The sequence below is a fragment of the Sarcophilus harrisii genome, chromosome 2, assembly GCF_902635505.1.
Source record: "Sarcophilus harrisii chromosome 2, mSarHar1.11, whole genome shotgun sequence".
Classification (NCBI taxonomy): Eukaryota; Metazoa; Chordata; class Mammalia; order Dasyuromorphia; family Dasyuridae; genus Sarcophilus; species Sarcophilus harrisii.
The window spans coordinates 251,493,132-251,508,090 of record NC_045427.1 but is presented as its reverse complement, the minus strand read 5'-3'; the positions used below and the strand labels follow the sequence as shown (position 1 = coordinate 251,508,090).

At 32.6% G+C, this 14,959-nt stretch overlaps 1 protein-coding gene across 1 annotated transcript; it reads left to right on the top strand.

The window, feature by feature from the left end:
• The first annotated feature begins 1,131 nt into the window (after positions 1 to 1,131).
• On the top strand, positions 1,132 to 2,073 carry LOC100923741 (olfactory receptor 4K14-like). The gene has a single exon (XM_012540835.2). It carries the CDS (start codon positions 1,135 to 1,137, stop codon positions 2,071 to 2,073), a length of 939 nt encoding a protein of 312 aa, XP_012396289.1. The 5' UTR covers positions 1,132 to 1,134.
• The last annotated feature ends 12,886 nt before the right edge of the window (positions 2,074 to 14,959 follow it).

Genomic DNA, 14,959 nt, shown 5'->3' with positions numbered 1-14,959 from the left:
GAAATTGTGCTATTATATTTTAGGCAACATGACTAAGAGACAAATTATGTTGATATGTTTTAGTCAAATCGGTCTTTAAAAAAGGAAACTTCTGGTGCCTCTAAATGTGGAAGTGATGAAAAAATGTGGAATACTCAGGGCTGATCAAATATGGTTTAACTTGATTAACTTCCTTTTACAAGGGATAAGTGTGAAAATATCTAGGTTTACTAAAAGGTCCTTTCAAAGCTAAAAAGTTACTCTAATCCTTAAAACAGTTAGTTGAATATTCCTGTCATAGATACTGATCTAATCATGATTTAGAATTCCAAAAAACTATATTTTTGTATTAATTTACCACTTATCAAGTATCATGGAAAAAAATATCATGTTGAAATTATAACACACGTTCCACTTAAACCCAGTGGCAAAAACAGAAGCAATCATCATTGAAATAAAAACATATTTTTTAACTTTGAGAGTAATCAACAAGTAGAAAAGAATTTTTCCTTACTAGAAATATTTAAATGAAGGCTGGATGGTCACTTGGTGAGGCCTTTGGGCTGACTTCTCTTCAATTATGGGTGGTATTGTTCAACTTCTGAAATCCCTTCCAAATCCGAAAGTCTGTGGTTCTATGATTTAGTTTATGGCTCTGAATATGATTTATGGTACACCAGAAATGTTAGATTGAAATTTTAGAGTTATGTTATGAAAATATCCTTAGAATAATTTAACATTTAAGGTGTAATTCAGCTATGGAACCCTCTTAAAAATAAGCTGAACAAATACCATATTTTGGAATAAATAGCACATTTTAGATTCCCCTAAGGCATATCTCAACCTGTGGTTCTTCCTACAATCTCTGATGTATAATTTACCCTAAACTTTACATGAATTATACAATATTTAAACTAGAAGGAAGACAATAGAGATGATCAAATTCTTATCCCATTATCTCATAGATTTCTTAGGCATGATGCTAACTATATTTTAGTAAGGTAGATGTTAATGGACACAAGTTTTGGTTTTAGATATATAGTATATGGAAAAATATTTTTTTGTGAACCAAAGATTTTAAATTAAACTATATTGTCCATTCTAATAACTGCTTATCTTAATCCCTCTAGGAGACTGGTATAAATGCTTGACAGAATGGAAGGAGTTAATCAGTCTGCAGTATCTGAATTTGTATTATTGGGACTTACTGATTCATGGGAGCTTCAGATCTGTCTCTTCCTACTATTTTCTGTGATTTATTTGACTACTGTCTCAGGTAACATTCTTATTATAACCACAGTTATCACTGACACCCGTCTTCATTCTCCTATGTACTTCCTGTTAGCCAATCTATCTTTTGTGGATTTGTGGCTTTCCTCGGTCACCATCCCCAAGACAATCATAGATTTTTTTAGGGATAGCAAGACTATCTCCTTTGAAACCTGCATGTGGCAGGTTGTCTTTGTACATTTTGCTGGGGGTGGTGAGATGGTGTTGCTTGTGACTATGGCATATGATCGCTATGTAGCCATTTGCAAACCTCTCCACTATAAAACCATCATGAGTCAGCAAAGGTGTATTTGCCTTGTGGTTATCTCATGGGCTATTGGGCTTGTACACTCAATTAGCCAATTGATTATGATTGTGGATCTGCCTTTTTGTGGCCCTAGAGAGATAGACAGCTTTTTCTGTGATCTTCCACTGGTAATTGAACTTGCCTGCATGGATACTTCTGTTTTAGGATTATTGGTGAATGCAGATAGTGGATTCCTTGCTACAACCTGTTTCATCCTACTTTTGATTTCTTACACCTATATCTTACTCACTGTACGTCATCACTCCACAGATGGGGTATATAAAGCATTATCCACTTGTACTGCCCACATCATGGTAGTGGTAATATTCTTTGTACCTTGTATCTTCATTTATCTTTGCCCACTCAACATTCCCTCAGTGGACAAATTTCTTGCTGTGTTTTATGCAGTGTTTACACCTTTGTTAAATCCTGCTATCTATACCTTAAGAAACAAAGAGATGAAAGAGGCCATGAAGAGATTAAGAAGTCAATCTGTGAGTTCAAGGAAAAAATCTTAGATATTTCTCTTGATCAGAAGTACTATCCATCAAGTAACTCATTTGTCTTGGAATCATGGATGGGTACATTATATTAAAACATTGTAGACACTCAGTTTGTACCCAAAATTCTTGGATATTCTTGGAACCGTGATGAATATCTTGATCATTCAGTGGAAACATCTGAATGATTCCCTTGAAATTTTAACCTGATAGATTCAGAAGCTATTCTCTATTAAGACTGCTCTGTTTGTTTCTTTCTCTCTCTTTTTGTTACTTTTTTTCTACAGAGGTATTCTTAACATAAAAAGGAATATTGCAAATGAAAATGGCACTGAATTAGGAAAAGAATTAGGAAAGACTAGTTTTTGGTGCTGTATTCAGGGATAAGTTGTTCAACATTTCTGGACCTCAGTTTCTAAATCTATAAAAATTACAATATTTACTTTTTAGCGTTATCATTAGTTTCCAGGAAAACAACGTGTATAAAGCCTTTTTTTTTTTTTTTTACAAATTTTAAAATGCTAGATAAATATCAGTTATTATTATTTTTCTTCATCTTTCAAACAATGTAAAGGAATTAACTGAAAATACAATTGCTTCTGTGACTTATGTTGTCCTTAGGTGACATTATAAGTTTTCTGTAAGTTTTAAAAATCCACTTAAAATTTATAAAACAAGATTGTTCAATCTAATATGATTTGGAATTATAGGCAAAAGTAAATGCTTTCTCATATGTTCTCTATTTTTGATACAACTCAAAGGAATGTGTGTGTGTGTGTGTGTGTGTGTGTGTGTGTACAAGCTAAAAGAGAGAAGACAGGAGGAGAGAACTAATTGACTGAAGAGTGGCTTAGGGCAATGAAGATGATCCTAAAGAAATGGTTTCCAATCTGTGATCACTAAAATTGCTTGAAGTTATAGAATTATTGCAAAGAGTTTTATTTCATTAAATGACTCATTAACCAAATAGACAAATAAATCTTGTAGATTGTGAAAAGGTAATATATATTGATTATATATAAATTATAATTTTTAAATGATTGCTAATGCTATTGTAATTACAAATAAATTTCTTAAAATTGAACTCATGCTGACTTTCTGTCATATTTTTCTTCTCTACTGTTCATATATCTGAGTGTTTGCCAAATTGAGAATATCAAAACATGACATTTATGATTAAATTGTCTATGGTTTAAAAAGTCCTTCAAAGATTTTTCATAGCAAAGTATATTTGAGAAGAATAGAAAGAATCCCAGTGTAGTTCTTCTGATATGCTTTGGAGACTTCTGGGTTTAAAAAATGTGACTCTGTCTTATAAGATATCTAGTATATGTACTAGGTTTTTTTTTTTTTTTTCTGATTCAGAAGGGCCTCTTTGAGATAATGGAACAAACAATTAGAATGGAAAGAGAACACAACTTTTAATCTTTGGTTTTCACATACATTATATTTAAAACCAAAACACTGTATCCATTAATATCTAACTAAGATATAGTTGGTATCAGGACCAAGAAAATATCTATAAAGTGAGAAAGCTGGTTTTGATCTTTTTGATTGTGATTTCTTTTTAAACATTCTATGACTCTAAAAGCTCACTAAAAATTATGGAATAGAAATTAGAGAGGATATGAAGCACTACAGGTTGAATGATGTCAGCCTAGATCACTTGGGAGAAATTTTGTGCTAAAATAATACCAGCTATCAGCATATATTGAATATGTCTCTAAATGGAGATTCAGTGGTAGTAACAAAAAGTTACGAAAAAGTTGGAGTACTTGACCTTAAAATTACCTGTCACTGAAAAAATTTGTCTTTATGTGTGGACATGTCTTAGCCAAAACCTCCTTGTAGTATTGCCGAAAAGATCATGATTTTTACCCATAGATGATGGTTCAGAGAAAAATTTCCTGAAAGTTTCCTCACTTCTTACTGGAGAAGACACTGACTTTGATTCATAAGATCATCTCTTCCACTTTTACACTTGTGGGAGAAAGAAGGTGGAGAAGGAACAGGGAGGTAGGAACAAAAAGGAACTTGTCACCATGAAAGAGCAAAAGGAAGGTTACTTTCACCAGAACTCTGGAGTTAATGTGAATTATGCATAAGCCTTAAGTTGTGAAGGCTTACTTCTGAAATTCATATTTCCCAGAGGTTTATCCTTGTTTCTTTATAGTTTGTTTATAATTTTACATTTTTTGAGTGATATTATAGATAATGAGACTGAGAAAAAACAATTTTAGGTGGCTAAAGGGTAGGAATGATATTTTCTATAAGTTGAATATGAGAATAGTAGCAGTAGGGATGGCTATAACTATAACAGATAGAAAACATAAATTTGCCTCACATCTGATTTGGAACTCCATACTTCCCAGAATCCTGAGTTAGGGAGGCATTCATATATGTCTAGAAGTGACCAAGGATTCAACCCCACACACAATACAAGAATTCAATATTCTTTTTCATGGACCAAGAACATGAATTTTACAATCAGAGTAGTCAGCCAGGATCATTTAGAACACAATGTGTGGACTATGTGTTCCATTCCTGTGCCAGCAAAGGACAGAACATCTTTTACAAAAGTTGGGTTTACAAATTTAATATAATTCTACAAGTGAAAAAAAAGATCTTAAAGCAATTAGAGGAGCTCTTAACAGTGTCCTAGATCAAGGGTGAAGTCTTTTAAGAAAGCTGTTTGTTAAATTTTTAATGTGAGCATTTATATCTCAGGAATTAGCACACATTAAAAATTACGAATAAATTTCTTGTTTTTGTGGATTTTCCAGGCTTAAGAAAATGATGGAGAAACATTAATAATGAATATTAAACTTAATTGTGCTATGTGTACATTTTTGAGAAGTAGTTTTTAAACATTTACCAACACATTCCTGCTTCCAAACATTTCTTATTTATGTATTTAAACACATTGATTTATGGATCATTTTGGGAGATAAAAATCAGAATAAAAGGAAAAAAAACAGGAAAAAAGAAGGGGACATAGCATATGTTGATTTACATTCAGTAAATCAGTTCTTTTTCTGGATGTAGATGGCATTTTCTATGCAAAGTCTATTGGGATTGCCTTGGATCATTGAACCACTAAGAAGAATCAAGTCTTTCATAGCTGATCATCACACTTTCTTGCTATTATTGTGTACATTTTCCTGGTTCTGCTTGTTTAGCTTAGCATCAGTTTGTGTAAATCTTTCTAAGCTTTTCTAAAATCAATTTGTTTATCATTTTTATAGAACAATAATATTCCTTTAACTTCATGTATCACAACTTGTTCAGCCATTCCCCAATTGTTGGGAATCCACTCATTTTCCAATTCTTTGCTACCACAAAAAGAGCTGCTATAAATATTTTTTACACATGTGGGTCCTTTTCCCTCCTTTATGATTTCCTTGGGATATAGACTCTATAACATTTATCATTATCTTTTCCTGTCATCTTAGCCAATCTGAGAGGTATGAGATTAAAACAACCTCTGTAATTAATAATGATTTAGAGCATTTTTCCTTCCTTTCCTCTTACAGTTTTTGATATTACATACTCAACTGAATGATTAAATTATTCCCTCTTAAAGCCAAAATGGATGAAATCAAGCTTCAGGCAATGCTCATCCCTCTTCCTTCTTTCCCTCAATTTTAATAGGTCTTTTGCACCTCTTCATGTGTCCCATTATACCTCCTTTTTCCTCTTTTTCCAGTCCAGACCTTTTCCCATCTCTAATATCTTTTTCTTTGATTTTATCACATCAAGGACCACTCAGAACCACACCCTCAGTCTATGAAATACCTACCTTTGTCTGTCCCATTGATAGATACAGTTCGTAAGAGTTACAGATATTATTTTCACATCTACAATGTAAACGGTTTAACCTTCAAATATACATACATACATACATATATATATATATATATAATATATTATATAATTTTCACTTTTCATCTTTCTATGGTTCTCTTGAGTCTTGTATTTGTAGATGAGATTTTTTGTTTAGTTCTGTTTTTTCAATAGAAATCATTGAAAGTCATTTACTTCATTGAAGCTCCATCTCTTTCCCTGAAAGATGATGCTGAGTCTCATTGGGTACTTAATTCTTGATTGTAAGCCCAGGTCTTTTGCCTTCCAGAATAGAATATTATAGACTTTCTAATCCTTTAGTGTAGAAGTTTATTGTACCAAGATCCTGGGTAATCCTGACTGTTGCTCCTTGATATTTAAATTGTTTTTGTCTGGAAGCTTGCAGCATTATTTTCCTTCAGATTGTAGTTTTGGAGTTTCACAAAAATGTTTCTTGGTGTTTCATTGTGGTATCTCTTTCCAGAGGTGATCCATGGATTATTTTAATGAGTATTACCCTCTCTGTTTCTAGAATATTGGGAGAATTTTCCTTAATGAACTCTTGTAGAATGCTATCCAGGCTCTTTTTGTTTGTCCTGGCCTTCAAGTAGGCCAATAATTTTTAAATTGTCTCTTCTGGATCTATTTTCTAGGTCAGTTATTTTGCCAATGAAGTATTTCATATTTTCTTCCATTTTCACATTAGTTTGACTTATTTTTGCTGTCTCACAAAATCATTAGCTTCCATTTGCTCTGTTATAAATATGTGATTTTCTTCAGTTATCTTTTGTATCTTTTTTTTCTATTTTATTTATTCTGTTTAAGTAGTTGCTTTCTTAAGACAATTTTTCCCTTTCTTTTCCAAACTGTTGACTCTCTCATGCATACCTCTCTTTTTTTTTTTCATTTTTCCTCCTAACTCTCTTATTTGCTTTTTAAAGTCTTTTATGAACATTTCAAAGAAATCTCTTCAGCATGAAGCAATTTATCTCACCTTTTGAGATTTCTTCTGTGGGCATTTTGTCCTCCTCCTCTAAGTTTGTGTTTTGGTCTGACCTCTCACTATAGTAGCTTTCTTTGGCCAAGATTCTTTTCTGTGTTTTGCTCATTTTCTTTCCTTTTCTTTTGGCATTTTCTCTTCTTTTGCTTTTATGGTGGAACTTTGCACCTGGGGTAAAGGTGCATTGTCCTAATCTTCCTGTGCTACTCTCAGCCTTGGCTTTGAGCACAGGGGCCCCTTATGTTTGTAGGAGGTAGCTTGGGTACTCTTTCCTAGAAATAGTCTGGTTTCTCAGAGTTTGACTTCTGAGTTGGGATTGGAAGCTGCCCCATTGATTTGTTTTTCTACTGTCAACAATCTTAGTTGCTGATTGGTGGTGATTAAGATACTCTCACCTACCTTCTCAGAATTTATCTGACCTGGGCTGAACACCCTTTTTACCCAAGTGATACTGACCTTTTTTGAGTTTCTTTCAGTCTATCTTGAGCTGGAGAGTCATTTCCTTCCATCAGACTTTGTTCAGAGGTTTGGTTTCATGTAGTTTTTGAGGGAAACTGGGAGAGCTCTAGCAGCTTCCTGATTTTAATCCCCCATCTTGGCTCCCCCCTTGGAGATTGCAAGCATTTTTATATGATTATAGATAGCTTTAATTTCATTTTCTGAAGATTCTCTGTTCATATCCTTTGACTCTACTTGTATTCTTATAAATTTGATGCCAGGCAATTAGGTGGTGCAGTGGATAAAACACCAGCCCTCAAGTCAGGAGGACTTGAGTTTAAATCCAGTCTCAGACACTTAACACTTCTTAGCTGCATGACCCTAGGCAAGTCATTTAACCACAATTGCCTCAGCAAAAAAGAAATAAAAAAAAAAGTTGATGCCATTCTTTATATATTTTAGCAATGAGATCTTTATCAGAAACAGTGGGTGTAAATTTTTTTTCACAGCTTTGCACTTCCCTTTTAATCTTGTATAAGTTTGTCAAAACCCTTTTTAATTTAATGTAATCAAAAGTTGTCCATTTTTCATTTCATAATGTTCTTTAGTTCTTCTTTGGTCATAATTTTTTTCCTTCCCCAATGATCTGATGGGTAAACTATCCTTTGCTCTTCTAATTTGCTTGTGGTATAACCCTTTATGCTCAAATCATGTACCCATTTTGATCTTATTTTGGTATGGAGTGTGATATATAGATCTGTGCCAAGTTTCTGATATATTATTTTTCAGTTTTCCCAGCAATTTCTGTTAAACAGTGAGTTCTGTCAGAAGATGGAGTTTGGGAGTTTATCAAATACTAGATTACTAGAGTCGTTATTATTATGTAATGTCCAGACTAGCTTTCTGGAGGACCTTGGGATTAGCCTGAATCCTTGGTCTTAGTGGAGGAGTGTAGTAGGCATGAGGGCCACATGGCTGGTGAAAGATGGAGTATAGAATCTGGCATCTTCTCTTACGTGTATGTCTGAAAGCTGTGACTGAGAAAGCATTCCAAGTCTGAGACTCCCTTTAAATACTCTACTCACTACCTCACACTGAGCATGTGCAACCACACTGAGCATGCACAACTGTAAAAAATTACATCCCTATATTACCCTAAGTATATGCCAACTAGATTGATTACATCATTACATTACATTTAAGTATGTGCTCAGAGAACCATTATCTCATATTGAGTAAGTACTTAACTATAAATACCCTGCTGTCTTAGATTTAAGTACACCTTTTCAGAGTTCCTGCCCTCTACAATATTGTATCTAACTTATTCCACTAATCTATCATTCTGTTTTTTAGGTAGTAGAAAATGTTTTTGATAACTGCTGACTTTATAATAGTTTTAGATCTGGTACTGCTAAGCCATCATCCTTTTTATTTTTTCCCATTAATTCCCTTGAATTTCTTGACCTTTTGTTTTTCCAGATGAATTTAGTTATTATTTTTTCTAGTTCTATAAAATAAAATTTTTGGCAATTAAATTGACATGGCACTGAACAAGTAGGCTAATTTAGGCAGAATTGTCATTTTTATTATATTAGCTCAGCCTACCTATGAACAATTGATATTTTTCCAATTATTTAGATCGATTTTATTTGCGTGAGAAGTGTTTTATAATTGTGTTCATACAGTTCCTGAGTTTGTCTCAGCAGGTAGATGCCCAAGTATTTTATTTTGTTTATAGTTATTAAAAATGAAACTTCTCTTTCTGTTTCTTGCTGATAGACTTTGTCAATAACTTAGAAATGCTGATGATTTGTATGTTTATTTTATATACTGCAACTTTGCTAAAGCTGTGGATTATTTTGGTAGGTTTTTGGATGATTTTCTAGGCTTATCTAAGTATGTCATGATATCATCTGCAAAGAGTGATAGTTTCATTATTTATTTGAATTCTTTTAATTTCTATTTATTTTCTTATTTCTAAAGTCAACATAGCTAGTACAATATTTCATAATAGGGATAATAATGGATATTCTTGTTTCAACCCTGATCTTACTGGGGATACATCCAGCTTCTCTCCATTACAAATAATGTTTGCTGTTGGTTTTAGATAGATACTGCTTCAAATTTTAAGGAAAGTTCCCTTTATACCTATATAAATATATAATGATATATTATTGTAGTCTCCTAGCTAGTATTTTATTTAGGGATTTTGCATCTATATTCATTAATGAAATTTACAATTATCTCCAATTTTGATCTTCCTGGTTTAAATATCAGAGTTATATTTGTTTCATAAAAGATGCTTGGTATCCTTTGCTTATTATCCCAGATATTTTTTTCATATTGGAATTAGTTGATCTTTAAATATTTGGTGAAACTAGCCTGTAAATTCATTTGGTCCTGATGCTTTTTTTCTTAGGAAGATCATTTGTGGTCAGTTCAATTTTGTTTTGTTTTTTTTTTTCTTCTAAAATATATTCATTTAAATATTCCATATTCTCTCCTTTTAATCAAAACAGTTTATGTTTTTATAAATATTCTCCCAAATTGTTAAATTTATCAACCTATAATTGGACAAAATGTCTCTGAATAAATGGTTTAATTCATTTCCATTAATGGTATATTTTACCTTTTTCATTTTGGGTACTAGAATTTTGTTTTACTTTTTCTTTAAAAAATCATATTAACTATTGATTCATCAATTTTTCCATAAAACCAATTCTTAGTCTTATTTATTAATTCAATGGCTTTCTTACATTCAATTTCATTAATCACACCTTTATGTTTAGGATTTCCAATTTGGTATTTAATTGGGAATTTATAGTTTGTTCTTTTTCTAGTTCTTTTTAAATTGAATACCTGATTTACTGGTTTTTTTCTTTATTTTACTGAAAAAACTAAAAATGTTTTTACATTTTGTCTTATCATCGTCATTTTTTTCAATAAAGTTATTCATTACTTTTATAACTTTTTAAAGCCCATTCATTTTAAAGATTAGGTTGTTTAGGCTTTAATTTTTAATCTGTTTACATTGTTCATTACTAGATAAAATTTGTATTAAAGTGTGATTTGAAAAAAAAAACTATATTTATCATTTCTATACCCTTCATTTAAGTATAAATTTTTTATTTTCAATTTTAAAAAATGTCACCTGTGCCATTAAGAAAAATCTATATTCTATCCTATCCCCATTCAAATCTCTCTAGATATCTAAAATTGCATTCATCATTTTGACTTCTTTCTTACTTTTAAAATTATATTATCTGGTTTTGAGAGGAGAAGATTGAAGTTTCCCATGATAATAGTTTTGCTTTCTCTTCTCACTGGTAATTCATTTAGTTTTTCCTTTAAAAAATTTGGGTACTTGAGTATTTGCTGCATATAGGTTTGGAACTGACATTACTTCATTATCTATGGTATCTTTTATCATAATGCACTTTCCCTGTTTATCTCTTTTAATTACACACACACACACACACACACACACAAAATTAGTTAGTTTTAACTTTGAGATCATGATTGTTACCCCTGCTTTTGTTTTTGCATCAACTGAAGAAGTTTAAGGTTCTTAAATAATCTCTTCTTGATCTATTTTCCAGATCAGTTGTTTTTTTCAATGAGATGTTTGATACTCCTTTCCCCCTCATTTTTCCTGCTTTTTTGGCTTTTAAAATTATTCTTTGATGTATCATGAAATCATTAGCTTTTGCTTTCTCAGTTCTAATTTTTAAGGAATTCTTTTCTTCACTGATGTTTTGTACCTCTCCCCTCATTTGTTCAATTCTACTTTTTTCCCCTGAGGCTATTGGGATAAAGTGATTTGCCCAGAGGTTCCTAGTTCCTAAGTACTAAGCGTCTGAGGCTAGATTTGAACTCAGGCTCTCCTGATTTCAAGACTAGTGCTCTATCCACTGTATCATCTAGCTGTCCCCAATTCTAATTTTTAAGGAATTCTTTTTTTCAATAAATTTTTGTGCCTCTTTTTCCAAGAGATATCCTTTGATGAATTCCTTGTGCCTTTTTTGTCATTAGGCCCATTATGATTTTAAAATAGTCTTTTCTTTGTTATCTTTTATGCCTCTTACATCAAGTGTTTAATTTTCTTGCATCATCTCATGTCTTTCCCTTATTTTCCTTTATTGCTCTTATCTCTCTTTCTAAGGGCTTCCAGGAATTCTTGTTGGCCTTGGTTCTACTTAGCATTTCTTGAGGCTTTGCTTGTAGCTCTTTTTTGTTGTCTTCTAAATTTATATTTTTGCCTTCCATGACATTATAGTAATCTTTTACTATATTTACTTTTAATTAAAAAAATTTGGCCATTGTTGTTCATTTCCCCAGTCTTTTTCTTCATTTTGAACTTTATGCTAAAGTTGGGCTCTGCTCATCTGGGGTTAGGGAGACACTGTCCTAAGTTTCAGGCTTTTTCATTCTGCTTTTTCAGAGCTGGTTTAATGGGTCTGCATTCTTTTGGTGCTTCTAAGATAATGTTATCTTTGGAAAGGTATGGTCTTTGCTCTTCTGGTTTGTGATATGCTCTTTCCTTATGAAGGGCTCCAGCTTTCCTGCAGCCACAAGCACTATTACTCCAAATGGTGTTGGAACTATGACCAGGTTTTCTGTTCTCTCCCAGTCAGAAGCACTGACTTTCCTCTAACCCCTGGAATTGGAAATAGAGTTCCTATTCCCTTATGGTTGATCAAAAGCACTCCTGCCTGCCCTGGAACTGTGACCCCTAAGTGTTTATGAGAAACAGGGTTGCCAATCACTGCTGACTATATCTAATGGTAGCAAAAGGTCTCCTGTTATTGCTTTCTGATAAGTTGTTTCAAACCGCTTACATTTGTCCCTACTTCTAAGGCCTATTGCTGGTGCTCTTGTTTCATTTAGGTGCTCACCCTGGAGTTACAAACATCCTCTGTAAATCTTCTAAGTTGTCTTGGCCCAGAAAAATATCTTGCTCTTAACTTTTATTGTTTCCCCTGTCCCAAAATTTGATTCAAGGAGGATTTATTTTAAAGTTATTTGAAGGGGACTGGAGAATTCAGATGGGTCCCAGCTTGTACTTCATCATCTCAGTTCCCTGAAAGCCCTGAAGACTATGAATCAAAGAAGAATTATTGATTCATTTTTACTACTTCTCTGGGGCAAAAAAAAAAAAAAAAAAAAGACATTCCCTCGGGCTTCTTTGGGCAAACAAGCAGGTAACAGTGTAAGGTTTTAAGAACTGATACATTGAGGCAGACATCTGACACTATCTCTGCTTATTTAAATGTAAAATAGTTCTATAAAATGGGACAAAAGCAGATAATGAAAAAACATTTGGGTTAGGTAGGGGGAAGAGAAAAATCAAAGAAGACTTTGTGGAAAACTTGGCATCTGAACTAGATCTTGAAGAAAGAGAAGAATTTTATTAGATGCAAATGTGAAAAAAAAACATTCTATGCAGGGAAAATAGAAGGAGCATCTAATCAAAACCCATAGTTGGAGGGAGATAGATGGTTTTTAAAATATTACTTATTTGAAATGGAGCTGTTTTATCTCTTTAAATTTCCTAAAGATTCAATGTCAGATATTTCTCCAAATTTGGTAATACTCTAAGATACTAAGAAGTCTCAGAGGACCATAATAAGTGAATTCTTTCCATGAATACAGAGAAGAAAAATTTCTTGCCCAGGGACTATTCCCTGATGTGAATATCTATCTATCTATCTATCTATCATATCTAAATCTATATCCTTATATCTTATACTGAGGAAGATTTTTTTTTACATCATTGTCTACACTAAGCCTCATTATATACCCGTCATTGCTCACAGTCTCAAATCAGAAGAGGGAGAACAGAATTTGTCACCAAATGAGAAGTCTTTAGTGAGAGAGACACTGAAGATGGTAAGTCTTCTTTTCTCTTCTCTGATTTTGTGTACTTCTCTCTAATTCTTTCCTATTTCATTCTCTTCTCTGCTTTCAAGCAATTTAAGAGTATCACCTTTATATGCTATTTCCAAATACAATGGGCTCAGAATTTACCCCCATTCATATAGCTGATGCCAATCCTGGGAAGATTCAAAATTCCTTCCCTAATTTAGCCCAAGAAGACAGCCTTCTGGCTAGCTACAGCTATGATTTTCACAAAATGTAAAAAAATCTTGGACCTACTTATTTTTCAGAGTACTCGGTAAGGTTTTTGGTTTTGTACATGAATGTTTTATCAATTCAATTTAGATTAGCAGGTGGTAGCTCTTAAGGTATAAATGACAGGCAGGTTAATGGAATGGATAAACAAAGAGTTTTCCAGACTAGAGGAGAGTTGGCTTTGAGATGCATTGGCAAAACAGTAACTGAAGACAAGTCTGGAAAACAACAGGGAGGGAAATTAAAGGAAGTGGAAAAGAAAGTTTCAGACAGTTATTATAATGTGGAGACTATAACACTGAACTCTAGAACTTATATGTATATACACACATATTAATCATAGTAAAATATATATATATATGCATATATGTATGTATTTATATAACCTCAGAGGTCCTCTGATCTAATCCCCTCATTTTAACTATTAGGAGACTAAAGTGTAGGAAGGGTATGTATTTTTACCAAGATCACCTTGATATTAAGCAGTGCTCAGAAGCAGTGCTTTTTTCTATTATACCAAGTTGCTTTCCTAAATGTTCATGTAACAATGCAAATGAGAAAAGCCATAACCTTGATCCCATTTTCCAATTCTCTTAATTCACTACTTTGTTATTTTCACTGCTTTCATTTATTTTAGCAGGGGGAGGGATGAGGTCAGAAAATTTACCTGAATTCATAGAATTATATTATTAATACTCCCAATAAATACAGAGATCTATCTATTTAAGGCACAACATCCTTAGGGTTTCCAAAATTAAAATGAATGGCAGCCTATTTTATTTTCTTTCTTAAGTTTTTAATGAAACTATTTGCAAGAAAGTAATGAAAAAAAGTGGGATATGATGCTTGTTAAACTACTTGAGAGAAGACTGCTTATTTACAGCCAATAAGGTTTTGTAGTTGCACAGAGGCAAATGTATAAATTATTTCTTCTATTCCCTGTTAGTACAAATGAGGAAACTGAATTGCAGCAAGGACCAAGGAATTGTCATAGGTCACATAGTTGGTGGTAGAGTTGGTACTAGAGCCTCAAGCATACTGAAGAACTTTCCAGGATTCTTTCTATATTACTATATTTCTTCTTTGTAACTATGGCCAAAATTCTTTTTTGTATGGAAATTGTGTCACACCATATACATGTAAATTATTATTTTTGAAACACAAAAATGTATCTGATATTGACATTTCCCACATCCTTTCTGATTTCTACACATGCTCCATTTTAGAATAAATCTCAATACATACCAAAAAGTATCATTCACTAAGAGCAATGGAACTAAGGTTTATCTGGGCAACAGGAAACCAAATTTCAAAACATTAGAGGAAATAGTAATATTTTCAAGTTCAAAAAGTCATAGTAAAGAAACAAATATCAAAGTTTATGACAATGTGAAATCCTGAACACCTATTTTAAAGAATGACTAAAAATGTTAGTACATTGATAGTACATAACATATTCAGAAATTTGGAGTGGATTGAAAAGAATGAATT